The 22,519-nt window shown below is 49.8% G+C and overlaps 1 protein-coding gene across 1 annotated transcript in view; it reads right to left on the bottom strand.

Annotated features, from left to right (window-relative positions):
• The window catches only part of Sdk2 (sidekick cell adhesion molecule 2), a 274,922-nt gene that overhangs the window by 115,782 nt on the left and 136,621 nt on the right, over window positions 1–22,519 (bottom strand). Inside the window, exon 3 of the mRNA XM_032912110.1 lies at window positions 2,847–2,953. Within this exon, the coding sequence (XP_032768001.1) occupies window positions 2,847–2,953 (107 nt within the window). The remainder of the gene's footprint in view (window positions 1–2,846; window positions 2,954–22,519) is intronic.

Below are 22,519 nucleotides of genomic sequence, written 5' to 3'. Positions count from 1 at the left end.
ATGTTATATTGTATACTATGATACAATGTTATATACTATGACAGTGCTATTTTATATACGACAATACAATGTTCTATTATATACGATGATACAATGTTATATTAACAGACTGCTAAGCCTTCCTGGAGGTAGGATCTTCTTGTGTTTCATCACAGCCTGGAACATCTGGGGATGCAGTGGGACACTCTACAGCAATCGCAGTTATTTATGTTTTAAATTTTTCTTCAGGCAGGGTACTGCCATGTTTCTGAGGTTGGCCTGTAGCCCACTGCATCCCTCTGATCCAGAGTCCTGAGCGCAGGGATGGCAGCCATGTACCGCCACACCTGGCTCCCTGTAACCATCAGTAATGGATGCTCATGGCAAACCTGTCACATTGCCCCAAGTAGCTGCCCGGTTCCCGCTCTCACACCCTTTATCTGCACTCATGCTGTAGATGGGAAACGAGGAAAAGTAGGCTGGTCAGATGCATTTAAGTGCCACCCCAGTCCTAGTGACTACAGAGGGACCCAGAGCCCCACTCTGAATGAGTAGTTTGCAGCATGCCAATAAAAAGGGAAGTGGATCCCTTCCTGGGACAAGCAGACACTTGCCATGCCACTGTCTGGTTGAGCTTGGCATTGTGGGATGGGATGAGACGGGATGGCAAGTTCCATTGTGTCGGCAAGGTCTAGGGAAGGGGAAGAGGGCAGGTGAGGGGAGCAGAGAGGCCCTGAATGTGGTAAAAGCTCAGGGAATCCTGAGTCTGAAGAACTTTCCAACCTCCTGGCCATTCATTCTACTGCTCCGTGGCAGGAATTTATGGCGGCTTTAAAACTACAAAGAAGAGATTCTGAGTGGGGCCAGGGAGGGGATTGGGTCAGGGAGATGTTTTATTGACTTCCCCTAATTGCTGTAATTAAAAACACGTAAAGAATCTTTTTTTTTTAAAAAAAGAAACGACTTTGCCATTAGCATCAGTTGTTAGACAGCTGCCTTATTAATTTCTCATTAGAACACAAGTCACAAGCCCTCTCTAGGGAGGGCAGGAGCTGGGGTGGGGTGTGTTAGTTCTAGGATCCCTATAAAAACCACTGGGGAGCAAACTGCCTGAGGTCACAGGACCCAGTTTCTCTCCTGCTCCTGCTGCCCCCAGGTGGGCACAGTAGACAAGGGAGGGGGTTGGAAAAAACACCAGGTACCCCTCGCTCTCAGAATGGTGTCCCAGTGCAAGAAGACACATAGAGACAGACAGATGGATGGATGGATGGACGGACAGACAGACACCGGTTGACTGACAGAGAAAGCTGGGAGAGCGTGTTCTCTCCTGCAATGAGATGAGAGAGCAGGCCAGGCCAGAACTACGTATCCCTGCAGATGCATGCACACTGACACCTGTGAGCCCAGGCTACACAGTCATAGATAGACCTGTGCACACATTTACACACACAAATTATGCAACGCGAGGACGCATGCCTGCATACACATGTGTACTGCCATGTCGAGGCACATGTATACGTGTGCACGCTGGCACACAGACATAGTCATTATCCTTACACACATGAACCAAGAGGCAGATCGACCTTTATGAATACATTGGAACATGTGCGTACAGTCACGTGCACACGGGCACGCAGCCTCTCTCTGGAGGTTTCCCAGATCCATCTGCCCACAGGACTCTGGGACATGATGAGAAGTTAGTGTGTCTAACTCAGTCCATGGGCTGCATGTGTCCTAGGATAGTGTGGCCAACATAAAGTCAGAATCATACTTCAAGCATGAGGTGTGTGTGTGTGTGTGTGTGTGTGTGTGTGTGTGTGTGTGTGTGTGTATGTTTCTTTTATAATTTGAATGCATGGTTTTTGAGAGTGAATTTTACAGATGACAATATTATGTCAAAATGTCACAAGATGGGCTTGCCTGCTGTTAAAGGAAGATGCCTGGTGGCCTCCTCCATCCTGTGCTGTCGGCTTCCTGAAATCAGTGTTGAGATTCAGGCTTTGCTTCTAGGGTGTCAATGGAGTTGCCTTTAATGCTGGCTTATGGACTGGCCTGTCCTCCACTTTCGATTATGGCTGCTTTCCCTAATTATCACACACACTCGTTGACAGCACTACGAGGTTTTCTGAGTGCTTTCCACCCTCGACTTCTCTCCCACAGTGACCTCTCTCTGTTATCCACTCGTCGTTACTTTTCAGAGGTAGATGGCTTTTCTGGTAAAACTCCAGCACTCATGAAGCTTCCCCAGACCTCTCTGACCACCAATGTGTCATTGGCCAGCTTAAAAGAGCCCTCAGTGGGTCCTCTTTGCAGTAAGAAGCAGGTCCTTCAGGAAGCATCAGGTCTGAGGAAGGGATGCTGAGCGCTTGCTGGGTGGTAGTGATCCCTGGGGGGACCTAGAGTTCTCACACTGTCCTCCCCCCTTATCTCAGGAAACCTCTCTGGGCTTTGACGGTGCCAGATAGAAGAGGTCAACCACTGAGGGCTTAGTGATGACCCTCTGCCCCCTTGGTACTTCTGTGAGCCCCACTACATCATTCCCTGCCCCTCTCATAGGGTGAGGCATCTTGAGACATCTCCCAGTACCTCTTGAAGGTAATGGGAACTCAATCTGGAGGACACTAAAGTCAAGGCTACCGTTGCTTCCACTGAATGAGCTAGAGGATGACAGTGCCAGGGAGTGCTTGACTCTCCTGCCTTGCCACAGAGAAATGCTATGTGGGATTATGGAGCTCCCATGCCCTCTAGGGGCCTTAGTTCTACCAAGTGTAACAAAAAGGATTGGCCTGGCCGTCTAGGAAGAGCTCCGTTGACTTACAGCAGTGGGAGAAGCCAAGGGTATTGTCCTGGTCCCCCATTGTACTCACAAGCCACCTGGACCTCAGTCTGCCGCTGTAGCAGGGCCCCCATCCGGTTACGCACGATGCAACGGTAGAAGCCAGCGTGGGTGCGGTCCAGGCTGGTAATCATGTACCTGGGGGACAGATGAGATAGCCAATTAAGTAAGGTAAGGGGTTTCAGAGGTGCAGAGGTCAAGTCGGGCTCGGGCTCAAAGGTCATAGGGTCACCGTATTCTCAATGAAGATTAGAGGAAACTCTTGGGCGGTGTCCTGGGATTCCAGCAAGGTCTTTATCAATAAGATTTGGTCCGTCCCACAGGCCAGAGGGCTTTGCTCATCAGCTGTGTAGGATTCAGTTTAAAGTCTTTGATTCTACCTATGGCCACGTCTCCATGCCCATAGCCACGCCTCTCTGCCAACAGCCACGCCTCCCTCCCAATGGCCACGCCTCCCTGTCCATGGCCACGCCTCCTAGGCTTCTCTGTTAGAGGCTGTTGTCCCCTCCCGCTTATGACTCATTGAGAAAGACAGGAACATTTGGTTTTTGGCCAGGTGCAGAGCTGTGTTGTAAGTATTAATCAGAAGAGACAGGTGAGAGAGGCAGGAAAATTTACACATCTCCCCAAGTGTTCTCCCTCAGCTCTTCCCTTACGCTACATACAGTGCTGCACAGTGGAGCTGGGGACAGAGCCTCCTGAGCCAGCGGTCTTGGCTCTCACCCATATTCCTGACTCAGTGCCAAACCCTCAGTCAGCGCATCAGGCACTTGTCACCCTCAGAACCACAGAGCTGGCACTGGTGGGCAGGTGGCTGGAGAGCAGGCGTGTGGCAAACTTGCTTTACAGAGAGTCAGGACGGCTGCGGGACAGGGAAGGGGCTCCTAATGGTGAAGCACTAGGCACACAGGGACTTTCCGGTGTTGATGGGAATGGCGGCCCTGAGAGATTTCCTTTTGCATTGTTCTCAGAGGAAAGAGGACTTAGGATCCTTATTTCTCCCAGTTCTCAGGGTCCTTGAGTTTGTCCAGCTACCTTGATGAACAATTTCAAAACCATCTATTTCCAGGGTAGGCCAAGACTGGGATGTGGTAGCTCACTCCTAGGAGTTGTCAGTTTTATAAGAGTCAGGGTCTGAACCCACTCTGTATCTGACATCTGTTGGAGGTCTCTAAGTGGGCTAGAAAGGAAGAAGCTACAGATGGGACCACATCCCTTAGGGGCCATCCTCTTCCCTCACACCCATCTAACTGCTGGTTTGCTGGGCTGGATCTTGGAGCCAATTTCCCTTCTACTTCTGACTCATCTCTCCTTGTGTCTCAGGCATTGTCACAGCTACCATTATCACCACCGTCACCACTGTCACCATCACCACTGTCACCATCAGAACTATCACCGTCACCACTGTCATCATCACCACTATCACTGCATCATCATAACTACCATTACCACCACCACCACTGTCACCACCACAATCACCACCATCACCATCACCACCACCACCACTAACATCATCACTACCACCATCACCACCACCATCGCCACCACCACCACAGTCACCATCATCACTACCTCTAGGGTTATAACCATCACCAATATCACTGTCACCATTATCATCATCATTTACCACTGCCATAATCACCACCATCACCACCACATCTTCACTGTCATCACAGTCACCTCCACCACCATCATCTCCATCATCACTGTCAATACCACCATCACCATAACCATCACCACCATTGTGATTATTACCGTCATCATCACTTCTCCTCACCATTGCTGTCACTGTTATCATAAACATTTCACCACTATTGGCACCATTACATCCTTGCCATCTCTATCCTCATCATCCCATCACCATCACCACCACCATCATTGCCACTATCAGTACCAACATCTCTACTGCAACCATCGTTTCCGTAATCAGTACCCCATCATTATTATTTCTGTTGTTAACCTATTATTAGATGATGGTGACCATCATCTTCTCCATCATTGTCATCCCATTGCTATCACCACATTACTATTATCACCACCACCATCACCGTTATGACATCACCACAACCATCATCACTGTTATGACATCACCACCATCATCACTGTTATGACATCACCACCACCATCATCACCATAATGACACTACCACCATCATTGCCATTATGACATCATCACTACCATCATCACCATTATGACATCACTATCATCATCACCACTACCACCACCATGATCATCATCATCTCTGTTGACATCATCACGATTGCCATCTTCTCCTCCCCCGACACCACATTGTCACCATCATCATTACCTTCCCAATGATGGCATCATCTGTGGCTGTAAGCATCTTACCCAGCAGTTCCTGACTTCTGAGTATCATGGACAAGTAGCACTTTAAAAACATGGATCTACACAAGACTATCAACTTTTTTTTTTTTTTTGGTTCTTTTTTTGGAGCTGGGGACCGAACCCAGGGCCTTGCGCTTCCTAGGCAAGCGCTCTACCACTGAGCTAAATCCCCAACCCCGACTATCAACTTTTAAAATTTGCCCAGATCATTAAAACCAACCAACCAAAGCAGAAAATAATATAAAACAGAAAATAATAATATTATCAAGTGCTGGAGAGAGAGAGAAATAAATACAAAAGCCTAGCACCTTCCCCTGGTGGGACCTGAGGACCTGTGTCCAGTCTCCAGAATCCAAGTAAAGGTAGAAGGGGAGGACTCTGTTCCCACATGTGTGTCCGTGCAGATGCATATCCCGCACACAATGATAATAAATAAAAGGGAAAGAGTGGGATCTGATACTGTTAAAAAAGACACCAAAGGAAGGAAAATAATGAGAAATGGCTGAGAAGTTTATGAAACTCCTTGGCTTCTAAGATAATGAAAGGAATCAAATCAAAGCAAGACCTATTTGAATGTCAGATTGCCAAAACACAAGAATGAAGTGGGGGGGGAAGAGGAGGGGAAGGAGGGGAAGGAGAAGGGAGGGGGAGGGGAGGAGGAGAGGGGGGGGAGGGAAGGGAAAAAGGAGGGGAGGGGAGGGGAGGGGGAGGGAAGGGAAGGGAAAGAGAACACATGCCTGTAGGTTGTTGGCGGCACTGGGAATTGATCCATTCTTTGGGGCAAAGATCTATGGCAATCAAAACATGTAGATTCTTTGACAAGAACGTGCACTCCCTGGAGGTGGCTCTTTAGTTACGCTTGCAACAGTGAGACAGAAAAAAAATGTACAAGGATGTTCGCTGTGTCACTGCTTGTGATAGCAGAGATAAACAAAGAGAAAAAGGAAGCAACAGACACGTCCATCAAACCTGAATTAGATCAATAAATGATGCTGGGTTCCTGAGCGAGAGAAGAACACCTGTGTGGGATGAAATAGAAAAGTCTCCAAGACACCCAGATCGAGGGAAGAAAATCAAAGCGGGGAGATGGAAGAGTTACATGAATCAAAATACAAGTACAAGGTTGCATGTGGGGCTAACAACCTCAGAGCTGACGGTTCTGAGCAAGGATATAATGTGTCCCTGGGTATTGCCGTCTGGTGAAATGTTATCAGGTCTTTAATGGTTAAATTATGCAAACTGAACCAGGAAAAACAGATTGGTTCCCCATTCCCAAGTTAAAAAAAAAAATCGTACATGTTGGGACATTATTTCATTTGGGTAAATTGAAACTATATACATATATATATGTATATATATATTTGCGTGTGTAGGTATACACTAATACTCATTTGTATGTGCATGTGTGATTGCCTGCATGCACACACACACACGCACACATGCACACATGCACATGCACACACATGCACATGCACACACACATGCACACACGCACATACACATGCACATGCACATGCACACATGCACACATGCACACATGCACACGCACACGCGCACACATGCACACGCACACACACATGCACACATGCACACGCACACACACATGCACACACACATGCACATGCGTGCACACACACACACGCACACACAGGTGCACAGATATTTTTGGGATGGTATATCAGCAATGTATTATTTCTCTCTTGGGAGAAGAATCCAGGACTGAAATTGGGAGAGGGGCATGGGTACTTCCTTGATTGTATGTTTCTCTATGCCACGGGAGTCATCTTTATCGTATACACAGGTCGCTTTTATTTTACAGATAAAATTTAAAAAGTGCTACTTTGTGCGTGGAATTTAAGTACACATTACAAAACAGGCACCAGGGACTCGTTCAAGCTGAATTTGTTTGCCAATGTCAGTGGTGCGTGGTGAAATTTAAACTTTAATGAAACCCAATGTCTGTGGAAGACTGACGTCCATGTTCTCTACATCCAGACAGTCCCAGGCCCCACCTGGGGTCATGAGGAAGGGCTCAGGCTGTTGGTTTGGTCCTGACCTTTGGGGGGTGCCCTTGTGTTTTCTGTAGTGAAGGGTGAGTGTGCTCCCTGGCCCGGCAGTGCAGTGCGGTGTAGCCCTGTCTCAGTCACTCCTGCCGCCTTCTTCCCGCTGACTGCCTGTATGCTACTGCTCCAGCCTCCAGCCGGGGAGACCTATTTCAGCCTTGCAGGTACTGTTATTTAAAGTAACACTTCTACTCACTGCCTCTCTACCAGGGGAGCCCTATTCACAGCAGCAGAATGCAGCCCTTGACACCCGCCTGGGATGGGAGGGAGTCGGTTAGCTAGTGTCTTGGTTTGCAAACTCAGCACACACTATAAGAAGCCCCAGTAATGACAATAATCATATTCGTTATTGTCACCATGTCCCCTGCTATGGCTGCCAGGTCACACACACACACACACACACACACACACACACACACACACACACGGACCACAGGTCTGTCTACTCCATCTACCTGTGGCCACTTGGCCAGCAAGGAACCAGAAGAGTCAGCCAGATCCATTGGGAGCAATCATGGATGGATGTCACGAATGAACAGCTCCCGACAGCCCCTGCCACGCCAAGAGGAAGTGTGGTGAGTGAGAACAGTGTGGGACTCTCCTGCAGGGGAGATGCAGGCTAGACTTTTCACTTCTGTTTGTTTGCAGGAGCTACAGAAGCTCTCACTCCTCAGTCTCCCAATCTGTAAAGTGGGCGCGGATGTGAGCATCTCCAGGCACAGGGCAGCTTCTGGACAAAAGCCTGTTGAATGAGAGTGAATGTAAGGAGCACCAGTGGAAGGTTCTGAACGGACATGGGAAGGCTCAGAGGGGAGGACTAAGAAGAGGGTATGATATGGTCCTTGTTCCAAGCACCGGGAGAGCGCGGACTTCCTTGCCTGCTTCTAAACCCTTAGCCTGGTCCCTTTCCTTTGATTCTTAAGGAAGAGGAGCCTGAGTCTGCCTCTGCACACATAGATTCACCAGCTCCAGTCTTTTCAAAGGTTCGTTTAGCTTGTTCTAAGAGTTTTTCCACATAAGTCAAAACTCAAAGAACGAAACAGACAACATATAGTAGGTGGTGCCGCACTCTTTACCCCTCAGCTGCCAATCACTGAGGACCTGTAATCCACAGGTAGAGAAGCTCCCAGCGAGGAGCTTCTCAAATATGTGTTTGAAACTTCTTTACGCATATGAGAGCAAATTCATACATCCGCTGTGTCTCCTTTATGATCAGGCAAACGGGCCTCCTGCTTTGTGGTTGTTTAGAGATCTTTCCTCCGCCCCACCCAGAGCTGCCTTGGGCTTGGTCACAGCTGCGCAGTATGGGCACTCTTCTGCACAGAGGGGCCTTTGCTTTTTCTCAGTTAGCTGACCCAAGGGAGATGGAAGGCAGAAGGATGAAGGGAAGAGGTTTTGGCCTGGGCAGGAAGCCACATCAAGAATGCACTGCTCTCCCGATGTTTGTAAGACTGTGTCCCTGATTTTAACTCAGCGGGACCCCGCCCCTCAGTCTACGCTTCCTAGATGAAGAGGAGGGTTGGGGGGGAGAGTGACCAGCATAGCCATGGGGGGGGGGAGGTTCCGCCACAGATAATTGGATTTTTAAGAGACAAGAGACAAGAAAGCTAGCAAATAATTGCCTAACGAGAGCTGCGTCCTTTCAGCGCTTGGTGGAGCACACAATGCCCTTTCTGGTTGGAGTCCTTGGGTGTCACAGTTGATATTTAAAATGATTCTTACTCACGTTAAATAAGATATTTCAATTCCACGAAGCTGTCAGGAATTGATGCGGACACCAGAAATAATAGGCGAGCTCTCCTTGTATTGTCCTGGTTAATAAATCAGATGCCTGGAGATGTGTGTCAGACGCTCACGTGGAGGAAGGGTGTGTGTGCATGTGCACACATACAGCACACGTGTGGCACACAGAGTGTACTCCTGCACACCCGCAGACATTCGTACATACCATCGTGTACAGACACAGATGGTCAGGGTGCCCAGCATCTCACAGGCATATGTGTGCACACACGCATGTACACTTGCTGCTCTCCCTAGGCTTCTTTTTCTCATGCGGATCATGTTCAGAGGGTCACCATGTCCACTGGTGGTCAGCAGAAACCCTGTGCCTGACACCTGCTGATCAACAACCGAGACTGACATGTTTCAAGGTCAGTGCTGGGCAACTGGGCTCTGGGGGTGAGGTTTCCTGTTTCTTTCTCATAGGGTTTTGGGCATTTTGTAGCAAGCACCATAGTGTGTGTGTGTGTGTGTGTGTGTGTGTGTGTGTGTGTGTGTGTGCATGCAGTGCACACACATGTGTGTAGTGCCTGCCTGTGTAAGTACACGTATGCATGCGGGTGAGTGCGTGTGAATGCATGTGTCTCCAGCCTATTTAAGACTCTGGACAAAGATGTATGGGACCTGGCCAGTGAGAGATGGCGTCGGCTTTTGTTTTTTAAAATTGTTCTTGTTCTTATTAATCATTATCATCAATTATGCATGTGTGCACTTGAGTGCAGGCTTGTGCATATGAGAGTGGGTACCTGCAGAGGCCAGGAGAGGGTGTGCGATCTGGTGGAGCTGATCACAACAAGTCGTTGTGAGCTGCCTGACATGGGTTCCGGGATTCAAACTTGGGTCCCCCTGAAAGAGCAGTATGAACTCTTACTATCTTTCCAGCCCCCAGGGTGTTGGTTTTTGTAAAAGGTCTTCGGGAAAGAGGGCTCTCCTATTCACAGGGAGCCACAGACCCATGAGGAGCGGTAACCACACAGCACCATGCAGCTTACACCTCACAATAGCCGCCATGCCTGCAAGAAACACCAGTGTCCTGAGGCCTCAACACGTACAACCAATTCACTCCAACCCTGAAACAATGTATGAGGCGCAGCTCAGAGAAGCCACAGGTGAAAGATGGCCCAGAGACAGAAATTAACTTGTTCTGGCCACAGCATGGGTATCAGGGCAGCTCGGTGTGTAGAGGACATGGCCCCCAAGTGGATGTGCACACAGGAACTCAGAGCCCTTCCTCCCTGGGGTTCACTTTGAAGAACAGTTTGCCTGTTCTTGGAGGACTGTGAATGAAGGTGGAAAGTGGGCTGTTGTTTCAGATAGCTTTTATCTTTTTCTTTTTTGAGACAGCGCCTGATCAGGTAGCCCAGGTTATCCCAGAACTCACAGAAATCTGCCTGCCTCTGCCTCAGAGTGCCTGGATAAAAGGCATTCACCATCATGCTTAGCTCTCAGACATCTTTCTGCAGCTCAGGGCTTACCAGAACTAACAGTAATTCTCCGGACTCAGAGTTCTGAGTGCTGGGGTTACAGACATGAGACATCATGCCCAGAAGAAGATTTTCTGAGCGAGCTTAAGAACTGGATCCAGAAGGTGGTAATATAAGGCGGGGGGGGGGGTGTTGGGATGAAGGTGCAGAACAGCTCGTGTGAAGCATGCCCTGAGCCTTCTGAAACATTAAATCATACTTTTTTATTCATTTCTTTGTGTACGTGTGCATGTGTGCAAGGGCTAACGACAGCTTGCAGGAGTCGGTTCTCTCCTTCCACCATGTGGGCCCCCAGGATTGAAGCCAGCTCCAGGTGCCCTTATCTACCACTGAGTCATCTCCCTACCGCCCTGTAGTGGGGCTTTCGATGATGAAAGGGGGAGCCCAGGAAGGGAAAGTTTTGAGAGAGCTGGAGTAACTGTGTCGGGTGATAAAGTCACACGGAACTGAAAGCAGCCCCACAGGAAGCCTTAGCTCATGGAGTTGGGATATGGGGTGGGGAGGAGGGGAAGGAAAGGATAGAGAATGAGGGAGGAGAGGAAAGAGGTGGGGGAGGGAGCACAGGGAGTCTGACGCTGACGTCATGGAGAACACCCGAGGGACAATTTGAGAGCCATGATTTCCGCTCTTCTATTTTAAGCAGTTTTGGTCCCGTGTTGCAATTCCCTCACACGTCTCAGGTGAGAGCCCGACACCCACAACCGTGTTCTGCAGTGGGTTCTGGGGAAGGATGTTGCAGTCTGGCCCGGGTGGGAGCAACCTGCTGATGAGGAATCCATGGAAAGAAACAGGAGCAGGGCAAGATGGTGGGCAGGCTGGGACAAGGAAGCGAGGTCTGCCAGAATCCTTGGGAGGCTAGAGAGGGTCTCAGATGGACATTTGGATAGACACAGTGGCGAAGTACAGGGGAGGTGTGAACATGGCAGGTTCTTCCTGAGCCCTGGAAGATGCGGGGATGACGTGTGCTATGGATGGGGTGGGGGATGGGGTGGGAGGTGGAGTGTGGAGGGGGTGGGAGGGAGCTCATGCCACTGACAGCTGATTGTCCAAGTCAACTTGACCAGGCAAATTGATACCCAGGGTTAGTCACTTTTCTCATTACTGTGACCAAATACTCAGAAAAATAAACCCCAGGAGAGGATGGATTTATGTTAGCTCACAGTCTGAGAGGACACAGTGCATCACGGCAGGGAAGGCACAGTGGCAAGAATGTGAGAAAGCTGGTCACGCTCTTTGCAGTCAGGAATTAGAGGGGTGGACTCTGACTAGAGCTCCGCTGCTCTCTCCTCCTTATTCAGCCTGGGCCACCCGTGAGACGGTGCCACCCACACCCAGGGACGATCTGACCCCTTCAATGAAACCTCTTTGCAAAGACCCCAGGGGCCCAGAGGTGTGTCTCTCTGGTGATCCCAAATCCAGACAAATTGACATTGAGGATAAATGGCACACAGCAAGCTGTCGTCCATTGAGTCTGGGTGTCTGTGAGGATGTGTTAGCGAGAGACCAACATTTGAACTGGAGGACAGAGTAAAGGGGACTACCCTGGCCAGCATGACTAGGCATTCTCCTGTCCCCGAGGACTATTGTAGCTGAAGCAAACAGTGGGGAAAGGAGGTATTGGATCTGCTGTGAACTGGGTTATCCCTCCCTCTGGCTGCAGACACTAGAGTTCTTGGAGCTGGGGTCCTTGAACTCTTAGAAGAGTGGCCTCCCTGGTTTCATACTTCCCTAATTTAGGACTTCATACTCGTGAGTTTTACACACCTATCTTTCTTGGGTCTCTAGCTTCAGACCGCGAGAACTCACGGCCTTCACACTCTCATCTGAAATCTCATGCATGAGATACACGCTACCACACACAGAGAGGTATTCCTGAGTCTCTTTCTATGTCGCACCTCAAATAATCTTTAAGACATGGGGAGAAGCAGATGCTGGGCCAGGCTGCAGGGTCTGCTTACACACCCCTGCTGGTCCACATAGGCTTGTGGAGAAGTAGAGACTTTGCACATACAGAGAGGATCCTCTCAGGACGAGGAGGGGGATACAGGCAGCAGCCAGCATGTGTCGTATCATGGGTGGCAGCAGCAAGCAAGGACTGGGCTAAGCCCTAGGGCTCTGGAAGCACCCAGCCCCGTGTCCAGGATGTGGAAGGCCCCAAACAGCACATTCTCCGGCTTTGAACAATCACCTGTCTAGCAGGCAGCTTCGGGCAAAAGCTGGTCCCCTCTCCAGATGCTGCGCCTCACCCTGGAATCTCTGTATTTGCAGCCAAGGCATCTCCTCCAGGGCCCTTTCTGGAAAATCTCCCTGCCAGCCCCTAGGGTCCTCTTTTGCCCGAGCTGCTGTGTTCATCACAACTGAGTTTACCATCCTGTTTACTGGCACCTGTCTCCCTGCTAGGGTTTTGAATGTGAAATGTCCCCTCGGGCTCGTGTATTTGAACACTCAGCCCCCCAACAGGTGGCGCTGTGTTTGTAGACCCTTTAGGGGGTAGGGTCTAGCGTAGAACAAGTGCATCATGGAAGATGGGTGCAAATGAGTTGCTTTTCTGTTGCACTGATAATATATTCTGACAATGGAGAGAAGGATGAATTTGGTTGAATTTCGATAGAATTGCTCCTGATGGGGAAGACATGTCAACACGCTGGCATGGTGGTAGGAGCTGGCTGATCACATTGCATACATGTGTACACACACACACACACACACACACACACACACTCACACACTCACACACTCACAGAGAGAGAGAGACAGAGACAGAGACAGAGATGGAAAGACAGAGAGACACAGAGACACAGAGATAAAGAGACTGAGAGACAGAGACAGAGACGGAAAGACAGAGAGACACAGAGACACAGAGATAAAGAGACTGAGAGACAGAGAGACAGAGATGGAAAGACAGAGAGAGACAGAGATGGAGAGACACAGAGACAGAGACACAGAGATAAAGAGACTGAGAGACAGAGACAGAGACAGAAAGACAGAGAGACAGAGAGATGGAGAGAGACAGAGACACAGAGACAGAGACACAGAGACACAGAGATGAAGAGACTGAGAGACTGACAGACAGAGAGACAGAGACGGAAAGACAGAGAGATAGAGTGGGACCTGGACATATAACTTCAAAGCCTGTTCAAAGAGACACACTTCCTCCAGCAAGGCTCCGCTTCCTAAAGGTTCCATAACCTCCCCAAATGGCACCACCAGCTGGGGACCAAGTGTTCCAATGCGCGAGCCTATGGAGAACCTTTCTTACACCACAACAGGAGCTTAGAGCCCGGCCCCACTTCTAGCCTGGATGCCTTGCTTCCCGTTCCACTAAGGTATACCAAACCACAACCGTAGACAGAGTCGCCAGCCACTGCGCCCCCTGAAATCCCTGAACTGTGAGCTACACTGAGTCCTTCATAAGTTGTGACTGTGAGAAGTTTTGTCACAGCAAGAGGGAAAGCAATGAATATACTCCCAAGGCCATGTCTCTCCTCTCTCCTCTTGTCCTCTGCTTAATCTCTAGATGAGTAGGGAAGGCCAAGGAGGCCCCAAGATGTCCATGTTTGTCCCCAGGGCTCATGTGTGTGCTACTTTATGCTATGTTTTGGTTGATTTGTGTCTCTATGAAAGAGTTTCCGGGAGGCTGCAGAGACAGCTTAGCAGCCAAGAGTACTGGCCGCTCTTGCAGAGGACTCGAGTTTGACTCTCCACACCCGTACGGAAGTTCAGAACCATCTATAACTCCAGTCTTAGGGAATCTGATGACTTCTTCCTGCTGCTGTGGGCACTGCATACACACAGACATATCCATGTACATAAAATAAAAATACGTGTATGTAAAAAGGAGATATTGAAATCTTAACTCTGAACCCTGTATGTGTGATCTTACTTAAAAGGTGTGTGGGTGCACGTGCATGTGTGTGTGCTTATGTTTGTGTGCACGCATTTGTGTATGTACGTGTGTTTGTGTGCATGTTTATGTGTGTGTGTGTTTGTGTGTGTGTTTGTGTGTGTGTGTGTGTGTGTGTGTGTGTGTGTGTGTGTGTGTGTGTGTGTTGCTGGGGACAAGCCTGAACATACCTTCCAAGTAATCTACCACTCCAAGTCCAAGTCCTTAACTATGTGAAAATCTGTCATGGTAGCCAGAGGGGACTAATACAGCTGGCTCTTCTAAGCTGAGGTGGACACAGGAAGGAAAACTCTTTCTGGGTTTTCTGGAAGAAGAAAGGAGGTGACAGGCTTTAGGGTGTAGTAGCAGGCAAAAGAAGGGTCCAGTTGCTCTAAAACATTAATTACATTTGAATTAATTTATTGATTAATTTACTGTATGCAGGTGTGTGTGTGTGTGTGTGTGTGTGTGTGTGTGTGTGTGTAGGTGTTAGGGGATAATTATTCTCTTCAACCATGTGGGTTCCAATGTCACACTCAGGTCATCAGGCTTGATGGCAAACACCTGTACCCATCGAAACACCTTGCCGACCCCGGCAGATTCTTAAGATGCAGATATCTTGGGAGCTCTGTCTGGAGTTTGCATCCTTCTGGTCCCTGAAGATGGTGTTCAGATGCTGCACACTACGGGGTCATATGACCCCTTGCAAGGGAACATTTGCTTTATAAGCAGAAGGAATGTCTCCAGCTGTCTCCAGCCCTGGCCTCTTGACCACCTTGAGCCACCTCCCACCCCGTGTGGCTATGATCGATCCCCAATAAAAGGGCTGGCAGTGTTATTGAGCCAGGGCTGCTAGCACTGTGACAGGCCTGGCTTGGGCTGGCTGTCCATCAACCCTGTGGCCTTCTGGGCCAATTAACTGCTCTCAATGAACATGGAAAAGGAGTTCATTAAGTTGTTATCTATCAGTCTGGGATCCCCAGATGAGGTCTGTGGACTGGTTACTTCAATAACATTGTAACCAAAATACCCAAGAGGACAAGAAGGGAAGGTTTGTTTTGATTTATGTTTTGGGAAAGTTCAGCTCAGGGCTGGCACACTTGGGCAGAGCATCATGGGAGAGAGGCTGTTCACCTCATGGGGGATAGGAATCAGAGGGCGAGGAGGCACTGGGGAACATCTTCAAGTGATGATCATCTATCATCCATCAACCCTTCAAGGGCTCATCCTTAGCAACAAAGTTTCCATAACTTTCCCAAGTAGCAACGGCAATTAGGGACCAAGTATTCAACGTGTGAGCATTTCCCATTCAACCTGTAACTGTCTCCTTGGCTGAGAAAGTGAGAGTGAAGTCTGAGCCGGCCATTGAGGGGAAACCAGGTGGGGGAGGGCTGGGAGTGGGGCTAACTACTTAGCAGTGGTAGGAGGGATCATCTCCGCTCAGAGCAAAAGTAGGGGACCTCCTCCCATAATTGGAGTGGAAATGGGTCGTGAGAGGAACCCTGATGTCATTATCTGATTTACAGTCCCAAACGAGCCATAGGTGGAGACTATCCATCTCTTCATTCTAAGACCTGGGCTCAGAGAGGTTGAGCATGTTGTCTTAAGTCACTCAGCCAGGATGCATCCAAGCAAACTTATCAAAAGCAGGAAAGGATGAAGAGCTGGGGTTGGGGTTGGGGGTGGGGTTGGGGTTGGGGGTGGGGGTGATAGCACTTGTCTGGCATCTTTCAGTTGGGAGATATATTCGAATTGGGAAATAAGCAATCCCAGGGCTTAGGGGGAGGGGGCATGGTTTTTATGCTAAAAATCAACGGAACAAAAGGAAACAAAATCAGAAGCCGAGACACTGTGGCTTCTCGCTCCGCTTTGGTGGCTCTGAGGCTTGGCTTGGAGGTTTTCTTCCCCGAGCACAATCCTCCATCTGGCTTCCTGCCCCAGGGCCAGGAGGGCTCTTTTGTCCTGGGCTCCTGGCACCTGCTTATGATTCATTATGATTCATTATGATCCTCCTCACTCTGGGGCAGATCGGAAAAGAAACCAGATTAAGGCACACTGATAAAGAGATCACTTGGAAATCAGGTCTCAGGAGCTAAGGGCTGGTCCAGGGAGGCCTGCAGGGAGCAGCCTCATTGCTGTCTCCTGCAGTTCTCATCCAGCCCCAGGGTTTACAGGGAAACTATGTCCTCTGCTAGGTTAGATCTGCTCAGTACAGGGTATCCATACCTAGGCCCCCCCTTTCCCTCCACAACAGGAGGGTCCCTAACTGGAGTGGCCAACTGTTTGGGGACATGGGTCTCTATTGTATCCAAGGGCCAATTTGTCTGCTTGGGCTCTAGCAATAAAGTGCTAGGAATCTGGTGGCTCAGCCCAATAGAAACTTCTTTTACAGCCCTGAAGGCCAGGAGCTTGAAGTCATGGTACAGCAGGAACATAAGCACCTCCAGCTCCTGCCTCCCAAGGCTCCAGGGAGGACCTTGCCTTGCCTGCTCTAACTCTTGCGGTTCCCATGTGTTCCTTGGTTGTGGCTGTATCTCTCCAAGCTGTGCTTGATCTTCCCACGGCTTCTTCCTGTACCTATGTTAGCTCCCTCTTGCACATATGTCATTGTGCTGGTCCCTTCCTCGACTCCAGCGTGAACTCCTCTGAGATGACTACATTTTTGCAATGATCCTACTTCTAAATGATGCCTCATTCTGAGGTGCCAGGGGTCGAAGGCCCATCACACATTTTGGGAGAAAATGGGACGGAATTCATTCCATAACTAGGGGTCGCCAGGGGTGTGCATCATTTCATGACTGTGGCTGCTGAAACATTAGGGTGGGTAGATTTTAGGGGTGATGGGAGGACCCAAGACGGAGGGAGAAACAGAGCTGGTTGCAGCTGAAGGAAAGGCTCCGATGGGGATTTGCTATCAGAGGGGGAGGCAAGAGGAGATGAGGAAGGACGAAGGGCTCAAGCATGATGAACGGATGTAGGAGAGCCAGACCCAGGACATCGAGTCATCCAACATGGCTTTGACCAGAGACCAGGGTGAGACCAGGGTAGGCAGGAAAAAGGCTGTGCTGATGGCCCTGCAAGTCCCATAGGCTCTCCTGGGCTAAGGAGTTTGGGGTTTCCCTCAGGACAAAAGAATTGGGGCAGGGTGTTAAGACGGGTATACAGCAGGTGGGCAGACCACAGTGCTTCAAATCTAACATACTAGGAACAGTCTCGACACGGGTAGGCTTTGGAAGACAATTTTGTGATGGGTGGAATCACATGACATTTGAGTCTCAGGACCGGGAAATAATCTTTCATCAGTGCCTCGGCACGATTTGCATCACTGGTAGCTGCTTGTGCCACAGTGGGTAGCAGTGGTACCCAGATGTATCTCTCAGAGCCTCAAGGGTCTGCCTAGCCTGGTATGGAGCAGCCTGGTCACAGGACTCATACTCAGCATGTGGCGAGGGGATGAGGCAGTCAAGTCAATGGGAGGCCAGTTTGGCCTTTGTCATAAGGGAGGCGAGATGGGAGACTCATCACATGATGGTGCCAGAGGCTGAGGATGGGGACCAGATGCCTTAGACTCAGCATAAGACATCTCATACCCCTAGGCTGGTGGTGGGGTGGTTGCAAGGATAGGGCACAGAAGGTTGAGGAGAGAAGGGATTGAGTGAGTAGGGTACCAGGTTCTGAGTTGTCTTATGGTTTCTACTGATGTGACAAAACCCCACGACCAAAAGCACCTTGGGGAACAAAAGGGTTTATTTCAACCCTTACAGCTCCTAAGTCCATTTCTGAGAGAAGATAGAGCAGGAACTCAGGACGGGAACCTGGAAGGGGAACTGACACAGAGGCTATGGAGGGATGCTGCTTACTGGCTTGCTCAGCTTGCTTTTCTAGGCACTGCAAGGTCATGTGACCAGGAGTGGCACCACTCACAGTGTTCTGGGCCCTCCCACATCCATCGCTAGTTAATTAAAAACCACCCCACGGACCTGCCTTCAGGCAAACCTTATAGGACTATTTTCTCACTGGAGCGTCCCTCTTCCCAAATGACTCTTTTGTGTCCAGTTGACATAAAGGTAACCAGAACGGGGCCTGAAGAGAAGAGCAAGGAGAGGAAATAGAACGGGCATGCAGGTGGAATGAAGACCACAGCGGGGCTTTTTGACCCTTGACTAGGTTTAAACTCTGGTGGAAGGAAGAAGATGAAGAGAGTAAGGGAGGAAGCCATCTGCTGGAGAGGAGGGAGGCTCCAAAAGTGGACAGAATCCTGTGTGGTGGTTTCAGATTCCTGGGGAACAGTGAGGGGCAGAATGGAGGACATTGAAAACCAAGGAGAATGGAGGCTTAGGTTGGAAAGGTCTCCAAAGCTCGGGTTGGGATTGACCAGCAGGGGGAAGGCCACACCCAACCCTGCCACTTAAAGGGTGGTACAGCCTGGACTCAACATAGAAGGCAAATGAGGCCATGTTAGCCACCTAGGACTGGCTGTGAATGGCGAGAGGCTGAGGTGTGGCCGGAGAGGGGGAAGTAAGTAAGGTTTTGGAATAGAAGAACTCCTGGAGATGGCAAGGGGCAGGGTGTGGCCTCATCTGTCCTCAGTTTCCCCCTTTGGGAGATGACTCTGATGGGGTGCCCAAGAAACAGTCTTAAAGAGCCCATGCTGTGGCCTCAGCTGACCCTTGCTCCAGTTTCAGCTGCTCCACTGTCTAGGGAGCATGTGACCTCAGACAATGGACTGAACCTTATCAAACCTTAGGTTCTCCATCTCAAAAAAATGGGACAAATTCAGGGCAACTGCCTCATGAGAAAGGCAGGTAGAAGTTGGTTGACTGGAAGGCTTGCTTCGAAAATTCACATTCATCTAATTCTGCGGAAAGACTGAAAAATGCTATCAGCACCTGTGCATTTTAGAAATGCAAATGCGTGGTTTTAAAAGTTATTTATTGGCACGCATTGTTAGTAATTATACATAATAATAGGTTTCATTACATGATGAGTGGCTTTAATCTCCAACTTGACACAACCTGGATTCACTTGGGAAGAGAGTCTCAATGAGGGATTGTTAGAACTAAGTTAATTGATGTGGGGAGACCTAACCCACTGTGGGTGGCACCATTCCCTAGGCAGGACATCCTCGAGTGTGTAAGAGTATAGAAATCCATCAGAACAAACAAGCAAGCATGTATTTACTTATTCTCTCTCTACTCTTGGCTGTCATGTGACTGGCTTTCTTGTGTATCTATCTTGATTTCCCTGCACCAAGGAATGGTAACTGGGGATTATAAACCAAATAAATGTCTCCGCTATGTTGCTTTTTTTTCTAGGGTGTTTTGTCATAGCAACAGATATAAAATTAGTACACATTATGACATTTTCGTCTATGCAATAGATAGTTTTTATGAAGTTTTAGTAATTTGAGATTTTATTTTATATTTTTACTTGTGTATGTGCACGTGCACCTGCATGCACGCACACACACACACACACACACACACACACACACACACGTTTCAATGAGTTTCATTATGCTCGTGAGGGGTTGTTTACCGAAGCATGGGCTACTCCATTGAAGTAAGTGCCTATTCTTCCTCCAAGTAATGGTTATAGCCTACAGATCCGCAGCATAAGGCTGTACCACTACAGAATGCCGATGGCTTAATATCATATGGGTCCTATGCATGGCTTTGTCTACAAGCAATGACAGGCATGTGCAGAAATCTGGGGCTATCTGAACCACTTAGGCACCAAATACTAAAACCTTTAGGATCCTGAGCTCCCCGAGGGTGTTACCCACATACACTTGAGTTACAACACTCTTTTGATTTTTAGATGGCTCTTCTGCTACCGCTGAACAACAGCTCACCAGCCACCTTCCTTCCAACGCCCACGTCCCAAACCCACTTCTAGTCCTCCCAACAAAGCATCGACTCTGCTCTAGTACTCCTGCTTCTTTTAACCAGCGAACCACTTTAACCAGGGAACCCTTGTGAAATCACGCAGCCATCTGTATCAGAGACCTCTCCTTTTCTGTGTGTGCACCGATGGAGACGCTGAGTACCAGGCTGCCGTGCTCCCCCCGCCCCCCACCAACAGGCCTCGCTGAGTTTTGCATGACTTTGCATGGCGTGGGGGATATTTGCGAATGTGTAAGTTACATCATGGCAGAGCTGGCTGCCAACGGCTTAGCTGGCTCCCAGAAACTGAGTCAGGAGCCAGGAAATATCCTGTTCTGTATAGCTCATCGTCGCTGTGACTCATGCAACCCTCCCTGGAACGCTCCATGGCCAGATGCTGTGTGGGGCTCCGAGTATTAACGGTAACAATGGCAGCAACCACGGCGGCGATGCCGTCATCCTTACAATGAGACGGACACCGTGCTGTGGCTGTCGCAGATTAGAGCCGTACTGAACCCCAGCTACAACTCTGGCTCATCCACTCCCACAGCCAGCAACCAAGATCACAGAGGGGGATGCCTCTGGAGACAGAAGGGAAGAGGTTAAATATTACCCACCCTACTCCCCGCATCCTCTCTGGATCCCTGGGCATCTGTGGGCAGGGCTAACCTTGCAGTAGAACCTTCGGCTGCTGCTAAGCACCATGTGGAGGGGTGAGTGGAGGGGAGAGGTGGGTTCTGGGTAGGCACGGGTGAGCTAGGAGACAGGGAACATTGCCTGGCTCTGCCCAGTTGACCCGAGCTTCCTACCCAGCCTAGCTCTGCTCCCTAGGCTGCCTCAGGTTCCCGATTTCCCTAGGCCAGATGTCTGTGGGATGAATGAATGTTGATAAACCTGGAGGCTGAGCCAAGCGGCTCCAGAAACTCCCTGTGTCTTGCCTGCCAGGTGGGCACGGGGAGACTGGGAGGAGTCCGCCTGGAGCCCTGTAGTGCCCACCACCATCAGGAGCTCAGGCACTGTACAATCTGAGTGACTCAGGCAGACCAGATCAAGGTTAGTAATGGCCTACCCTCCCTGGGGAAAGGTATGGCTGTGTTTCTCAATCTTGGCTCTCTGTCTACATCACTGAACTACAGGGTATCTGTAAACTTTACCCACAGTGCCTGGCTCCTTCCCCAAGGCGGGGTCACAGTCACGGATCTTTCCTAACTTTCTCTATCCTCCTTGTTAAACCACCCGACGTCAGAGCTGCGTCTTCATTTGGCAGATGGAGAGGATGAGGAAGAAACTGAGGCAGAGGGGTTAAGGAACGAGCCTCAGGGTTTAACAGCGAGCAGGCGGCAGAACGTGCAGCCGTGAGCGATACCACGGGGATTAAGTGTGACAACACAGGCAGTGTGCTCAGGGCCTGCCATAAGGCATGTGTACGTACAGGCTGTCTGACTCAGCACCACTGTTGCTGCTCTGTGCTTCCTCACTCATTCATCTGCCTTGCCAGGAAGAAACAAGGCCGTTTGTCCTCCTTATGGTCTTGATACTGGCTCGAGGCTCATTCAGCAGGTAAACCCAGGCCTGCAGGCAGCCTGGGGGCAGAGCTCATGCACATGCTACGTGGGCACAAGGTGCTTGCCCGGCATGGCTGTGCCCTGACCCCTGAGTGGACTCTCTCAGGTCAGAATCTAGAACCAGCCCCATTACCTCTGTCCCCTCTGCCCTACCCCCAGCCGACCTGCCCCCAACATTCTCTCTGGACTCTCCAAAGTCACCCTTGCAGGAGACTTCAGAGACAACTTCTGGATGAAGTAGACCAGAACCGTGTTAATTAGGCCCAAGGGGACCTGCCTGGGAGCCACCATCTGGAAAAGGTGCTTGTGAAGCCACTGGACACTGACCAAGCCCGAGCCTAGGCTTGGAGATTGGAGAGTGCAAGCCTGGTATTTTTCTGCCGTTTTCCCAGGACATAGACTCCCATTTTGTCCTAAATCTGGACTGGCTTTGTGGTGCTCTCCCCCTTTCCCCAGGGTGTGATGGCACAGGTCTCAATGGACTTATAACATCTACATGTGCCTCTCAGAGCAGGACCCCAAGTTTTCCATCTGACTCAGAGTCCTCCATGTCATGAAGGAAGGGCCACATGAGGAGTGGAGCCCAGCCTTGGACTCCTCCAGGAGTTAGCCTAAGTGGACTATCAGCATATACGGTCAGGGGCCAGCCGGGGAGGGGCTGGTAGAGAAATGATAGTTTGTCTAAGCCACCAAGTTTTG

The sequence above is a fragment of the Rattus rattus genome, chromosome 9 (assembly GCF_011064425.1).
Source record: "Rattus rattus isolate New Zealand chromosome 9, Rrattus_CSIRO_v1, whole genome shotgun sequence".
Taxonomy (NCBI): domain Eukaryota; kingdom Metazoa; phylum Chordata; class Mammalia; order Rodentia; family Muridae; genus Rattus; species Rattus rattus.
Note: the sequence above shows the minus strand (reverse complement) of the source record. Positions and strands in the feature narration are given on the sequence as shown.